Below are 15,431 nucleotides of genomic sequence, written 5' to 3'. Positions count from 1 at the left end.
AAGTTTCGCAAAAAAGCGCGCCAGGATGGCGGGATGTTTAAACTGCCGGATGTGATGTCATAAACAATTCGAGTTTTTGGCTATAACACAGATTTGTTTGCTGCAATGTCTTTTCGTTTGTTTGTTTCAATCCTTAAAACCAGGCACAATTTGGTATGTTTCTGTTTTATCGTTTAACTTGCGTTTGAGAGATAGGAACGTTGCGAGCTAGTTAAGTAAACTCAGTCTGGCTATTTAGCATAGCAGTTAGCTGCATATGTTGCTTCAGAGAAATGTTTACGCTGAGAGACAATGGCGAGACGGGTGGGAAAATTACAACTGAGCCCCAACGAAGAAGCCCAGTTATTACAACAAGAAAGGGAAAGGAGAAGAATACTGCGAATACAACAGGTAAATGAAAATAGATTTTGCCTTACTTTTTGACGTTGTACTTTTTGACGCCATATTTTCAAGCAAAGTTACTTAAGTCAAAATCTGCATCGCTTTCGAGTCTACTTTTGACCCCCAATCCAAATCTTCGTGCCATTGCGTAGAGAGTCAAACATTTAATTTCTCATGACCACGAGTCGTCAAACTTCCATTCGATTTCTTGTTCGGTGCTTCTATTTGAATTACAGTATTCCGATGTGTGCCAACAGTTTGTGTTTTGCTCAAACATTTATTTTGGAAATACAACTTTACATGTGAGATTAAGGGCCATGACATGGCCAAGATTGTCTCCTACTATTATCATTATTATTAAAATTACATCTAAGAAAGACAAATCAGAACACAGTTGCAATGTAGAATTGGTTGCAAACAGTAAAAACTGGTGCAGTGATTACAAAAACAACCCTCACTAGCTTTTAAACATAACACTGGAATGATTGTTGTGATTTTCAGAATTTCTTGCAATATTTTTTAATCATTTGGGGAATAAAATTCAAAAGAAGATGCACCACAAGAAATATGGTCTTAGGGAATCAAGAGGTTAATAAAGCTAATGGAACATACAATGTATACTGTGTGGTATACATGGTCAGCAGTGATCCATGATAAATGAGAAAATTAGAGGCAGTTTTTGCCAATGACAGCTTTAAATATAAACATGGACCAATAGCATATTCACGACAGATATACAGTAAAAAAATGGAATAGTCCACATTCATTACATTTAAGCATTTTTTTTCCAATTAAAGAGGAAAGGCCTTTAACTAGCAAGAACAGCTAAATTGCCATGACTCAACCTTTGCTGATTACTATGACATGGATGACTGACAAACTGCCACTCTCCCAGGTTCGTGAGCAGCAGAAGAATTTTGCGCTGCAGACCAGGCAGAATGTTGAGCAGAGGCGCCAGCACGAGCTGGAACTGCTTGGACAGGTACTGCGGGAGGAATGGGAGCAACAGCAGAGCGAGAAACTGCGCACTCTACAGATGCTGTACGAACAGAGTCTTCAGATGGTCGGTCAAGGACAGAGGATGGCCAAAGAAAATGTAATGTAATATGATTTAAAATTCTACTAGTTAACATTTACACTTCATAGTACTAGTAATAGCCCAGATCTTGAATTTGTATTAAAATGTCCTTTGATCTCAAAAAGGAGCCTGATCTGGCTGCCATAACTCGGAGGGAAGCGCTGAATCACGTCAAAGCAGAAGAGCGCTTTCGAGATGCCCTCAAGGAGCTCAAGTCGCAGAGGCTCAAAGAGAGCGAGATGCAAAGCAGGTGAATGTTTTTCTACTTTGGACTGCGACTATCAAACCAGAACAGCTTGATAAATGCACACATTGTTTTTGTTTCCTTTCCAAGATCCATCAATGCTCGGAAGAAGGCACTGCAGGTTGAAAAGGAGAGATCCACAAAAATGGCCAACCTCCCACCGCCTCCCTCAAATCCAATTCTGGTGAGTTGGCCTAAAATGGTGTGAAAATCACACAATTTTTATGATTGTCAAGACTAAAATTTATGACATTTGTTGTTGTTACTAAAAGAAAGACATATACACACACACACACACACACACACGTCGTCATAAGCAATACAGCACATGTGCGACCCGATTTGACTCATTTCCACTCCTTAAGTGCTCGGAGTTTAAAGGGCAAGCTCATCAGACCCATATCAAATGCAAGTGCTCATTCAGTATGAGCTCACCATTAACCACAAACTAATGGGAGCCCTCAGCTTGTGTCTCTCCACATACAGATAGGATGTCAGGAGACTCGAAAATAAACAAGCGAGATGGGAACGTTTCTGTTTTTAATTTAGGTGCATAACAATTCTGCAGGCTACCAGTTGCCCTAATAATTGCGCACACAGAGATTTCCTAAGCAAGACAGAATCTCAATTTTAATCCATTTTTTACGTTTATTAACGTTTTAGGTTGACCAAGAGCATTTTAGTTGCTCAAAAATAAGATTAATCCTCAAATATACAACTTTCCAAAAAGGTTTGCACACAATGTCCATAATAAAATATCTGCTTCTCTTTTCAAGCAAGCTCTTGTTTCCGGGAAATCGCACATTGGGAAGAAATCTATTACGAGTGACTTTGCTTCCACGCGTTTCCACTCGCCGGTGGCCTCAGTGGACCGAGCGGCAGACACTCAACAGGTAAAAGCCTGAATCTTAACCACGTTACGGTTTCCAGATGTTCCAAGTAAAGTTGTACAAATAGCCAGATGTTCATGAGGGAGCTGAGCTCGAGATGAAGAAGCTTCTGGACGTCCAGAGAGACTGCGAGAGGAAGAGGGCACAACAGATAGAGACTGCACGTCTTCGGGGGAAATCAGCTCTGAAGAAGGAGCACCTTGCACTGGTATGAGTTGGCGATGTGAATGGTTGAACATATTAGCTGTTATTTTTCCTGAAAATTGATCATATTGGAGGTATGAAAGTTCTTACCGACACTATTGTCAAATTTCTGTGATTGTCTAGCCCTAGTCATAAGACAATGAAACACACCATTAACTCAACAATACCAAGGACGTATATTCACATCTTTAATGAATACAGACGTTAAATCCCTGTTATGTACATGTATAACTTTTTTCACAAGGTAGTTTAACAGGGCATTCGAAAGTGGTTAGTACTGAATGAGTTGAGATGTCAGACCCTGTTTTTGTTCTCCGTAGGATCAGGATCGATTTCTTGTTGAACTAGAGCGCATGCAGCAGGCAGACATGCTGAGGAGGCGGCAGCAGATGTACACATTGCCGTCGCAGATCTTCCAACCACCTCACAGAAAACAGGAGATGAAGGATGACTTCCAGAGGGACATGGAGTTTGCCTTTGTGCAACTGTACACCAGAGAAAGGCGTAAGAGTTAGATAGTTTTTACAGTGATCAACGTAGAGACTGAGCTCTGTTGCAAATTGTAATCCATTGTCTCCTAAAAATAATAAAAGTAATTGCAAATCATGTTCTGATCCAAGATTGATAGTGGTCCAATATCAGCCCATGAAACATGGATTGTTATTTTGCACTTAAACTCATTCTCTGCCGTTGTCGGCCATAGACGTCAGTGGCAGTGACCAACTTTTACACCACTATCAGGGAATTTGGTTCTTTAGTCTTCTTCCCATGATACATCGCTGGTTTATATCAAAGAATAAAAATGTATTATCTGCGGTAAATAAGTGAGTTCACCTGTCATTTCGCAGAAGATCATTTAAATTGTTCACTGCCATTGACGGCAATTGGCAAATCGAATGGCAAAGAGCCATTCATACTGAGAATGAGTTAAACAGTATAATTATTATCAATTGACTATGTGTTAAGGTTATTTCTCTGGGATCTTTCATTTATTTTTAATTCTTTTTATTAAAGTGCAGTACATTTATCATGTTTGAGACTAAATTTGTACTTAGCGTAATATCAGAAGTAAAATACTGTATTGGGATTTAGTGCCAGATAACACAGTATGTGGCCTCAAATAATAATATAAGAAATGCCCAATTTAATGTCTGATCCCAGAAATCAGAGGTAATCAGGTGGGCCGGCTGATCCCCGAACCACTCCCTGACGGATCCATAAGCAGCCAAGACCCAGAGCTGGATGTCACACAGGACGAGATCATCCCATCAGACCAAGAAAAGTTGAAAGTGGCCCCTGGATCTCAAGACTCTGCTCGAGGTACCAAATAGAAATTGCTTTAAAGTCAAATGCACCAAAACTGGAAGAAGCTAAACCAGTGTTTTGGGACAAGGCTGCTTTGTGTTGTGCCTTTAATGGTGTTGAATTAAGTCCTTCAATTCCATTAAGGTTAAAATGGATTTTTGACTTATAATTGGCAATAACTTTAACTGGGTCGTAATTTTAGTAAATTTATTGTGTATTTTATTATTCTTTAAGGATGACATTTACAATCTTTCTTGTGACTGTCCGTGAAAAAAATCTAGCATGTTTACTGGAATATTAATATTTATGGTAGGGTGGAAAGGAATGAAAACAGGGATGAAAGAAAGCAAGGCAAAGAGGAAAGGAGGGAGGAGAGAAGAAATGGAGAGGGAAGGGAAAAAAAGAATTGTAGCCTATTCACTCCAAGCACAGTTAAAAAAAAAATACTTCTATAGTCAAATTTGGTCGTGAATAAATGGTGTACTGATAGGCCAGGAGTGGCAGTTGGTGGGTAAAAACTAGCAAAGTAACTAACACAGTTACTGATTAGACACATGGTTTTGAGTTGGACTGACTTAGTAGTGAGGGCTGAAAATTAAGAAACTCAAATAAATGCTCAAATTTACTTTCCACATGCCCTCTAAACTTGCAGTGGACACCACCAGAGCAGCTCCCAGACAGGCCCTGAAGAATCTTCTCAATCGCATCAGGAACCAAAGGAACGAGGCGACAAGCTGCAACGACGCTCTCCCAGCTGCCCGTTCTCTCGTCACAGTTACGAGTCGGGTCTCAGAGTGGGACTCAAAAGTGATCCCAGAACGGGATGCCGCCGTTGGGCCCGAGGGACTTGCAAAGTGGGACGTGGTCGTCGATAAAGAGGCGGAACAAGACACAACCATCGACACGGGCTCTCTCAGCAGCCAGCCTACCCAACCGACGGTGTCTTCTCAAGGTTCAAAATGCTTCCGTTTGAGTTGAGAGTCATTCTGGTCATTTTTTGTCAGTACTTTGGTAAATGCCTGTGGGAATAATTTTGGAATTATGGTATTTAAAATTAGAAACTTTCCATTCGCTAAAAGTTGTGATAAAATCAACACTTTTTTTTTACTATTCAATATTCAAAAAGCTTTGTTCATTAAAAAAAAAAAGAAACTGGTTTCTGTTTGTTAGCAGAGAAGCCATTCCCAGCAGACACCCAACACCATGATGACCTTTCCACCAAAATCTTTGAATTTGAAGCAGAACGAAAGAAAAGGGTAAGAGGTGGTTAAGCGACTGCTAGTCCACTTGACATTGTATAGGATCATTCCAGTTGAATTTCTTAGGTGAGGCTTTTTCTTGAACTTTTCATCTTCTACAGGAGATGGAACTGGAGCAGGAGAAACAGGAGCAGATGGCCTTGCTGCAGGTGCTTGAAGAACAGAAGGCCCAATTGGAGCGTTTGCTGCTTGAGACTCAGGAGGAGGGAAAACATCCAAAGACTGCTGTCACACAAGAAATTCCTCTTAACCAAACTGAAGTACCGCCAGGTCTTGGCCACGAAATTTCCCAACATTTAGAGGTAAGCTGACGTTTGTGTCAAACATTTTATTGATATTGATTTGCAATTATGGAACAATCTCTTTATTTATACCACAGCCGCTAACTCCTGATCACACACGAAAAATCAGAGAATGTCAAGCGCGCCTCCTGGAGCAAAACAAGTATGTCCTTTCACATTCTTTAAACACATTTAAAGCAATTTAAACACATGTTAAACACACACAATGTATCTGAACATCTAATTATAGAAAATGTTACCAGGTCTCTTAGTTTCTGGTTCTAAGTCTTTTTAATTATTTATTTTTTGCCAATTGTGAAGAGTTCATCAGCAGTCTATGGACCTTGCTCGACGGCGCCTGGAAGAATACCAACGTGCTCTTCAGATTCGTCACAACGTAGCCACACATTTACCCTCTGCAGAGCCACAAATCACAGCTGATGTTGCCTCACGACCATCTTCTGATTCTTCCCTGCCAACCCATCTTCCCTCCACCAGTGTTAGCCAGGCTTCCAGCTTGCAGCCTGTACAACCATTGCGAAATTTAAACGCTCCCAGGTACCAGATGCAGGATGTCTCAGATTCTGCTTCTGTGACAAGAAAAGTTGTTTCCAGAGTTGCAGAGCGAGCTAGAAGCATGTCGGCCAACACAGAATCACTTCCATCTGAAGTGGCCTTTAGAAAGGTACTTCCCCCTAAACCAGTCACCAGAGAGTTACTTCCTCCTGAAGAGGTCGCCAGAGTGCTGATTCATTCTCAAGTGAGTGCCACAGAGTCACATACTCCTCAAGTGGTCACCAGAGAGTTACTTCCTCCTGAAGTGGTCACCAGGGCATCAATTCCTCCTCAAGTGAGCATCACAGAGTCAGTTCCCCCTCAGGTTGTGAACAGAGAATCACACTCCTTTAAAATGGTCACAAGAGAGTCTCTTAATCTCAAAGCAGTCCCCAGAGTGCCAACTTCTGCTGAAATGGTCACCACACAGCCAATTCCTCCTCAAACGAGCGCCACAAGCTCAGTCCCTATTAAAATGGTCACCAGAGATTCACCTCAGACCAAAGCAGTCACCAGAGAAGTACTTCCCCCTCAAGCAGTCACCAGAGAGTCCTTTAAACCAGTCACAACAGAGTTTCTCTCTTCCGAACCAGTCACTACCGGCGTTCCATTCCGGCCCATTCAAACGGTCATGGAGAGTTGCCTTTCGCAAACCAGATCTCCCGAAAAAGAGAACTCAGACCGACAGAGGCCTCAGGAGTTCCATGAGCAGCAGCAGGAGGGCAAGGCCGAGAGGCTTGAAGAGCTGCAACAAAAACAGCGAGAGAGCCTGGAGCTCCTGAGGCAGCAAAAGGAAACGTTGCGGGCTTTGATTCATGTTGATGCGCAGGTGAGTTCCTCCGATTTTGATCGCTTAAAAAAATCAACTTGAATTGTCTTTTGAAAAAGGACACCGTGAATCTTCAGGAATAAAACATAATGGAACTTGAACTCGTCGATTTGATAGTTTGAGTCCAATAGTAGAGTCTGAGTCAAATGCCATGGAGTGAGTCTAGTTCATGACGACAAAACAAAACATGTTGAATTCAAGTACTACAGCTAACTACTGTATGTCAAGGATATACTGTGTGTGTGTGTGTGTGTGTATATATATATATATATATATATATATATATATATATATATATATATATATATATATATTAATAATAATAAAATAAATAATAATTATTATTATTATTTATCTATTTTTATTTATTTATTTATTTATTTATTTATTTATTTATTTTTGTCCCACAACACGCAGTCAGACAGTGAGGCCTCGGCACCAGAGGATGTTGGTCGAACCCGCTTGGAACTACTTTCTTCCTTGCTCAGAGTCATTGAAAAATCTAATGCTGTGAGTTTGTCCTGCCCGGAGCATCTGCAAGCAGAATCCAGCCCAAGTCTTCAACTTCCATCCGCCAGCGAGACAGGTAAGCGTGTGCTGCATTTCCTTTTTTATATTGTGGATTTTCACCTTCGACCCTTTAACGCTACATAATCCATACAAATAACAAGGCTTCCCTGAGTGTATTGTTTCTTCATGCTCCAGCCTTGCTCCATCCTCCTGCTCGAGCCGCCAAACCCCCAGTGACCCGAGTCCGGCTCAGCATGATGAGGGAACAACACGAGCTCAGTGCTATTCAGGAAGTTGAGACGCCAGTTGACACCAGCCAGCTGACCGGTCAGGCCAAGATGTTTGCGCTAGAACAAAACCTGAAATGTCAAGAACATCTGCAAGTCTGCATCAACTCTCTTGATTGCGGCTTTCAGGTCCTGAGGACGTTTTCGCTGTGCCACAACACACTGTGGACTGGTCTCTGCCTGAGCCTTACGAGTCCCCTGTCACCACCGAACAGACGCTACAGAGCACAGCCATCAGTTCAAGGAGGTCCACCCCATCCTTTTGTCGAGAAAAGCCGGTGATGGGGACGGCAACATCCCCAGAATCTTCTGAGCATGGTAGGTAATGTGGTAAACCAACTTTCTCCTTGGACAATCATACCGTGTTTTTGCGGTTCAATGAGTGGAAACTCAAAGCACCACCACAGGTTTGCAGTTTCCCAATGTGGGGCATTGCGTCTTTTGTGAGTGGCTATCTGTCACTCTTTTCCTCATGGTCAGTTTATGTTGAGTACTTTTGAAAATTGGATTTCTGTTTCTCAGGTTCATACCAATATCTCTCATGTGTCTCTGAGAGGGCATCCGAATACTTTGGCAGCTCCCTCTCAGATGCTACCAGGCCACCCGCAGAGGCAAGTCACCTTGTTATTTTTATTGAAGGGGTGATATTGCATCCAAAAAGCCTTCTCATGCCCTCTGAGGTTCACAAGTTGTGGATCAATGATGAAAAATAGCCAAATCTGAGAGCCTTGGCAAGATCTGCCTTGGCCCCTGATTATGCATGAGAAGCTTTTTGTCTTTGTCTTTGTGTCTGTGTTTGTCAGTTTGTGTGAGTGTGTGTGTGTGTTGTTGTGTGTGTGTGTGTGTGTGTGTACTGAGCTATGATGTAAACAAAATTACCTGAATTGTATTTTATGACAAAATGCATTTCATGAGGGTTTCTACACTTGAACTGAGCTCAGTGTGTGTCTGATTGCATGTGTGTGTGTTGAATGATAGCTGTTTTTGCAAGTGTGTGGGTGAGAGTCTTGAATGTGTGTTCTTTTTTTTTTTTCTGTGTACTGAGTGATGATGTCAATCTCCCTGGCCTGAAATGTATTTTCTAAAATGCATTTTCATGAGGGTTTCTACACTTGAACTGAGCTCATTTGCTTTGTGTGTCTACATAATTTGATCTTGTCCCAATACCCACTTATTTGTGTAAAGGTCAGAAAAAATGTCAAGTCAATCCCAGCAAATATTGTCAATGCTCCGCATGACTGTAGAACATGCTGGGAACGCAGTGAGAAGCCCAACTTCATAATAAACCTTTAATAATAGATAGACACAAATGCCTTGGTCTCGTTTTTATTTTGAAGTTTTTCCCTGCAGCGTAACATCTGGACTAGTTTTTCAACTTCAACCACTGTGCTGTTCTGAAATTAAGTTCAATCGCCAATTCAGGGCGTTAGAAAAACACCTTAATTATGTTGACATTGACATACGGCATCTGTTGCCATTGTTTCCATATGGCGTGAGCTCCGTTAAAGCCGTTGAGCAAAAATGAACTGCTAGCTAGCAGCGCTTGAGTACTCCATATAGGCTGGCATGATGGATGTAAATAACTGCAAACTTTGATGCTAAGAGCCTGACATTTGCCGTCACACTTTTTTAATGGGGACGTCAAATGTGCTGTTTCAGCCGGCAAATTTGTATGTGCTCATTAAGTATGATTTTCTTGTTAATGGATCCATCCACTGCCAATCCTAATTGAATGTGTGCATTTTCAGTCTTCCAATGGACCTCCAGATCAGGAATGTCTGTCAGCCACCACATTGTCTACTGGCAGCTACATGACCAGTGATGCAGAGGCCAACAGAGGTGAGAAAAATATCCGTAGCATACATCCGCTTACATTTTTTAAAATAAATCAATTTAAGCCTAAACCAGATGTGGAAGTTAGTCACGGCAGCCCTATTTGCCTGAAATGTAGAGTATAAATTTACCCACTTGTAAACAATACCTTATGTATTAGTCCAAATTAAGTCATCTCATCAATGTAATTATTTTATGTCCTAAAATGAGTGAATTAAGTCTGACTTGAGTCAAGCCGTGTGACTGATCCCCAACTCTCATCTAAGCCTTTTGCTGTGTCATTATCAGGTAGATCTCTAAACCTTGGCGCCACGTCGTCTTCTCGACTTAGCACGTCCTCCAGTCCTGCTGCAGCCCACCCTCAATCAGCTCAAACCGCCTCTCTATTCCGCGACGGCAACGTGCAGCGCATCATCGACCAATATGCCAGAGAACTCGACGTCTCTTTAAGCTCTGGGAGTAAAAGCACAGGTACGCTGTATACTTCCACGTGCGTGCTATTAAATGATATGGTGTTAGTCTAGTCTAGTGGTTATTGGTTTTCAATGATGTTCCCCTTATGAATGATTTTGTCTACTCCAAACCAGCTCACAGCATTTTTGAATTTTTTTATTCAGTAACTCCAGAAGATACATACAAATTGTCACAAATGACAATGCACATCTGTAAGCAAAGGCTTTTCTATAGCACCATTAGACAATTAGTGCTTCATGTTACAGTTGCTTTGCTCTCATTTTGAAAAGGAAAATGTAATGTCCCTAGCACCCCATTAAAAAGCATTAAACCTGATTCCAGAAACCCTGTTAAACTCTCATGTATCCCCTGAAGTGTTTCATATGCCTCCATTTGAGCACTGCTGCTCTAACCTATTTTTCTAGCACATTTCATACGCAAAGTAACTTAAAAAATCTCTAATTTATACTTGAAAATTGTAGTGGACTTCTCAATGGATTCATAGAATTTGTTATTTGAAGATTCATGGGTATCCCGGTTCTTATGTAAAATAATTTTTATTTATTTATTTTTGGGGGTTTGCAGTTAGCGAAGGCTCCATTTTGGAGGAGCATCACTCTTCGATTTCCCAGCGGTCTTTACATCGAGTCTCCGGGAGGCAGGTGGAGGATGAGCAAGTATCTCGTGTGACTCTTCCCTCTCAAGCCGCCCACACAAGTCACATGGTCAGTGAGCCACAAAGCCATCTGAAAAGCTTTAGACTTTTTTTTTATGTGCTACAAAGCCGCCAGGTAAAAAAAAAAGCTAATTGACAAGTATACTCGTCTTCCAGAATCGCGACCAGACGGGCCACCCAGTCCTGGAGCAGCTATCAGTCTGTGAGGATCAGGCTTCGTTCAGACCACTAATTGCTCAGCTGACGGATCAATCTTCCAGCCTTCTCGTCGACCAAAGAGACACCGTCATGGAGCGGCTGGTGGGTCAACCCTCGGCTCACTCGTCCATGATCGGCCTGCCGCCTGGCCAGGCCGGATGGGACATGACTCTAAGTCGCATCATGGAACAAGTCTCCCAAGATTCCATCCAGCGTTGGCGTAGAAGCGATCAGGATCCCAGCGCGGGTCGGTTGACGCCTCAGACGGAACTGTCGTGGTTGAATGAGCGTCTTGAGGAGCGCTCAATGAGGCTGCTTGTTGGGGACGTTTCTTCAGGACAGGACACTGGAAGCTCAGGTTTGAGGATGTAGGAGGGATTTATAACAAGCATAGAAATTAAAAGCTTGTCTGTCTTGTTTTTTCAGGTGAGAGAACGAGCGTGGATCTCAGCGCCTTGACGGAGGCCACCATTCCGACATATCCGTCGATACCTCTGGAGGACTCCCATCGCAGCGCTCCCGTCCCCTTGACGGAGGCCACCATTCCGACATATCCGTCGATACCTCTCCAGGCCTCCTATCGCAGCGCTCCCGTCCCCGGGCTGAATCCACAGACGCCTGCCGCAGACTCCTTTCATCCCCTCCCGCTCGAGGTCACCACCAACGAGTCCGCTGTCTTTCACAACACCGCCGACTCCTCCAACGGACATCTCTCCACCGGCGAGCTCAGCGGGTCGGCACGTTCCGATTCGCAGTCTCAAAGTGGCCCTTCTGAGGGCGAGCAGTCCACTGAGACCTTCAGGGCGGAAGACGACTCGCATTGGACGGCTGCTTGGTGTCGCGCCGACTCTCCACAGGTTGTGTGTGTGCGCGTCTGATTCGTGGTGTGTATGTGTGTGTTTTTGTTAGGGGTGGGCAATATGGCCAAAAAAAATGTATATATTTTTGTAATTAAAATAATCATACTGGACAAATACAATTCCGTTTGATTTTATACGAATAACCCCAACGAACAAATTGACTCATGCCCCAAAAAAGACATCTTTCGTCAAATTTTCTGTGTATAGTGATTTGTAAATGTTTCAAGTAAACTTAAAATTCTAGTCTTTAACAATAAATAAGGCTGTCAAAGTTCAACTTTGGAGATTTATTTAAATTTCATAAATGGTTAAAAAAAAAAACTTCCTGTGGCTGCTGAAATATGCTTACTTTTAAACTCCTCTTAGAGGACTAACTGGCACAAAGAAATCAAGATGGGTGTTTATGTTCTTTTACTTTATAAAGTTGTCGACAGCTCATTGAATTTTTTTTCTTTAAATTGCACACATTTCAAAGTGCAGCTCAAATACCGTAGTAGTTATATATCTTTGTCGTTCCATCTCAGATCAAAACACCCGGCTCAAGAGCTTCCCAAATGCTGGAACATAGATTTGGTGAATGGACACAACTAAACCTATGAGAAGATTTGAGAAATGTTGCTATTAAATGGCTAAAATTTGCTACTTTTGCTCGACAGTTTTTTGTGTTTTTACTGTAAATGGATCATATTAAAGGATCAAAGAAAGTGTCTTTGGACAAAAATATTTTTTGTTGGGTAAAATCTTGCAATTAATGGAAAATTACCAAAGTAAATATTGGTTACAAGCACACAATATACTGTGTTTATACTGTATATTGTGCAGGCCTAATTTATGTCTTTTTTTTTCTGATTTCAGGTAATGCAGCTCTCCCAATCTGACTCGGGTCAAACTGCGTCTCCATTCAGCATGCTTCGGGTTGAGGATGTGGAAGAAGGACAACAGGGAGTGAAAGGTCCAATTTGGGACCGCCCTGCTGAAGTGAAGTCAGAGTGCAGTGTGAACCTGAGGACGGACCTCACTGCTAGACTCCTGGTAGATATATATATATTTTTTGTATGAGTGTGTGGTTGTCTTTGGTCATTCTGCCAAATGTGACTACCCGTATGTTTTTTTTTTTTTTTTCTGATGGCAATAAATGAATAAATAATTACCTCAGCACTGCAATTTGTGACATAGCGCACCTACCGTAATTGACTTTCAGGAAGCAGGCAGTACAAAGGGCATACTGGAGCAGTCCCAAATAACTTTGGTGAGCTTGACGGACACCACGCTGGAGGACAGCATTATGCCTGAGGAAGTAGTAGTATGGGAGGAGGAAGAGCAGAAAGGCCTTGAGGTACTTTGCGTTGGCATTCCAGAACCTTCTCGAGTCTCCTTTAAACTTGTGTTCTCAATCGCAGGAGTCTCAGACAACCATCACGGAGGAATCTTCTGGGCCTTTAAAAGAGGACCAGAGCCAGGGTCCGTCTAATGCTGGTAAAGTCCATCATTTATCTCCGCGTAACTGAACCCACCCTCCAAAAAAAGTTCAAATATTTCATTGCCAATAAATGCCACAAGATAGCGTAAAATCACTTGTTAAAATGAAGCTCCTCAACGCACATCAGCATAGTTCTTTGTATTAGTAATAGTTTGGATGGCTCTAATCAGATCTAGATCTGCTTTCTGGCATCAGGCATGCTGCTCGAGTTCAACATGAGTTCCTGGCAGCAGGGGGTCTTTGAGAAGAAGCGCCAAGCTCTCTTTGAGAGGTCGGCCCGTCGGGCGGAGGAAGTCAAAGCTAGAGGGGCGCTGGCCAGGACTGGAGCGGTGGTTGATAGCGTGCAGTCTGGGGGGTGTCCTCCACCGACTCGACAGGGAGCCAAAATTGACAAGTCCAAAGTGGCAAAACCCACTTTGGTCAAGCAACAAAAGCCGCCGACTCCTCCAGGTAGAAATTGCGACGGATGGAACCATAGATGTGTGTGCCCCACAAGTTTGAGTATTTTCTTTTTTACATCCCTGAATTTTATTTTCCAGCAGTGAGCGTATCAACAACATTGAATGATCAGAGCCAAGCCAAACGCAAACAAGAGGAGATGCATAGACGAACTCAGAGGTACTTTTTTTAAAGGAGATATTTTTGCTTATTTCAGACACCTCTGTCATTCAATGACACATTTTTTTTACTTTTTCTTCAAAATGCACTAAGGATCAAGATTTGCTGAAATTTGCTTGTTTTCCAAAGGCGGCCCTGTCTCATGACGTAGAGGAGTGTGAGTGGGTTTTTGTGTGTGTGTGTGTGTTTTTAAATTGTATGGTTTTTTTGTTTGTTTTTTTTTTATTTTGTTTTAATGTGTGTCTTTAAGAGATTTTGTTCCTGTGTACATGCGGCACTTTTAGGTTAGGCAATTTAATGGCAACGTGAGATCAGGTTGAGCTGTCGCTATCTAGTATTTTTATGTCCTATATAGAATTTGAATCAAATATTTGGTTTTGCTTAAAAAATGAAATGAGAATAACTCAAAAGACCTAATAGCTAACACATTTTTACTTATGAACAACTTTTAGGTTTTTTTTTTTAATGTACTTTAAACCAGACTACTTCTTAGAAATATTTTAGACAAAGCTCTTAGCATAAATTTTGGACTAAGAAAATATATTAGTCTGCTGAAACAATATGAGTCAACATGGTTTGTTAAAAAGTAACAGACGACGTGAGCATCAAAGTGTGCTCCGCCAGCCAATATGGAGCACTCGAGCACTGCTAGCTAGCGGATAATTCATGCTAGACGCAGCTATAATGGAGCCGAGCCATTGGTAAACATTGGCAACAGGCGCCATAAATTATCATCATCATCGGAATTGAGTCGTTTGTCGGGAGCAACGTTTGCAGTCTGGAACAATCTAAAAATAAGGTATCAATGCATTTGTGTCCATATTACTTGGTAAACTAAGGGTTATTTTGACGTTGGTCATCTCACTGTATTTCTGGTGTGCTTTACTGACATTTCTTTTTTACGTGTGCACTAATGAGCGTATATTCGGGGGAAAAAAATGCCTTTAGCATTTTTTTTTTTTTTTTAACTGGGATATGAGTTATATTGAACTACAAGCTTGGTTAAGGAACAAATTAAAGTGTTAAGCGACGGTGCCATTTGCATTTTCAGACTGTATGAGCAGCTGGAGGAGGTGAAGCAGCAGAAGGCGCACCAGAGCCGACAGGAGGCATACGCCAGGAACAGACAAAAGGCCAAAGCCTTCCACATGGTAAAGCCTCGCACTCAACTTTCCATTTTGAGTTGTTACGCTCTCACCCGGGTACTCAACTGACAATTTTTTTATACGTGTGCAGAAAACCCTCCAGAAGCTCCGTGCCAAGCAGAATCAGCAATGAGGGACTGAATGTGTTTTTACCTGTGTATAGATAGAATTTTATCAATAAAGCTTTTAAGTTATTCAAAGATCATGATGCCTTGATTGTAGTCCTCAAACCTTTTTCCTCACTTAGTGGTAACTTGAAGTACGAATGTTTGTGTGCCAAAGTATGCCAACAAAACACTAAATGCAGCTCCTTAGAGAACTGTTTAAAATTGTGCGGTAGGGGTT

At 41.9% G+C, this 15,431-nt stretch overlaps 1 protein-coding gene across 2 annotated transcripts; it reads left to right on the top strand.

The window, feature by feature from the left end:
• Positions 1–96: 96 nt before the first annotated feature.
• Positions 97–15,291, top strand: cep295 (centrosomal protein 295). 2 transcript variants are annotated; one of them, XM_088427665.1, is made up of 29 exons: positions 97–390; positions 1,277–1,477; positions 1,585–1,709; positions 1,794–1,887; positions 2,480–2,596; positions 2,661–2,801; positions 3,118–3,301; positions 3,959–4,117; positions 4,755–5,054; positions 5,276–5,358; positions 5,463–5,663; positions 5,741–5,805; positions 5,964–7,026; positions 7,444–7,612; positions 7,732–7,863; positions 7,953–8,141; positions 8,346–8,434; positions 9,572–9,662; positions 9,945–10,127; positions 10,695–10,834; positions 10,942–11,341; positions 11,410–11,840; positions 12,699–12,875; positions 13,045–13,179; positions 13,244–13,319; positions 13,519–13,773; positions 13,863–13,941; positions 14,993–15,092; positions 15,178–15,291. In XM_088427665.1, exons 1-29 carry the CDS (start codon positions 292–294, stop codon positions 15,217–15,219), a joined length of 5,520 nt encoding a protein of 1,839 aa, XP_088283791.1. In that variant the 5' UTR covers positions 97–291; the 3' UTR covers positions 15,220–15,291. The 2 variants fall into 2 exon arrangements, with proteins under 2 accessions (XP_088283791.1, XP_088283790.1); XM_088427664.1 differs by having other exon boundaries at positions 4,755–5,075; positions 5,273–5,358.
• The last annotated feature ends 140 nt before the right edge of the window (positions 15,292–15,431 follow it).

Source organism: Hippichthys cyanospilos, chromosome 11 (genome assembly GCF_059441005.1).
Source record: "Hippichthys cyanospilos isolate Australia breed blue-spotted pipefish chromosome 11, RoL_Hcya_1.0, whole genome shotgun sequence".
In the NCBI taxonomy this organism is placed as follows: Eukaryota; Metazoa; Chordata; class Actinopteri; order Syngnathiformes; family Syngnathidae; genus Hippichthys; species Hippichthys cyanospilos.
Note: the sequence above shows the minus strand (reverse complement) of the source record. Positions and strands in the feature narration are given on the sequence as shown.

Bases quoted from the DNA above. Each gene is read 5' to 3' on its own strand.
- cep295 (XM_088427664.1), top strand. From the start codon at position 292: ATGGCGAGACGGGTGGGAAAATTACAACTGAGCCCCAACGAAGAAGCC. The intron at 7,613-7,731 runs GTAAGCGTGTGC...TTCATGCTCCAG, and splicing joins TCCATCCGCCAGCGAGACAG to CCTTGCTCCATCCTCCTGCT. The intron at 8,435-9,571 runs GCAAGTCACCTT...GTGCATTTTCAG, and splicing joins CTACCAGGCCACCCGCAGAG to TCTTCCAATGGACCTCCAGA.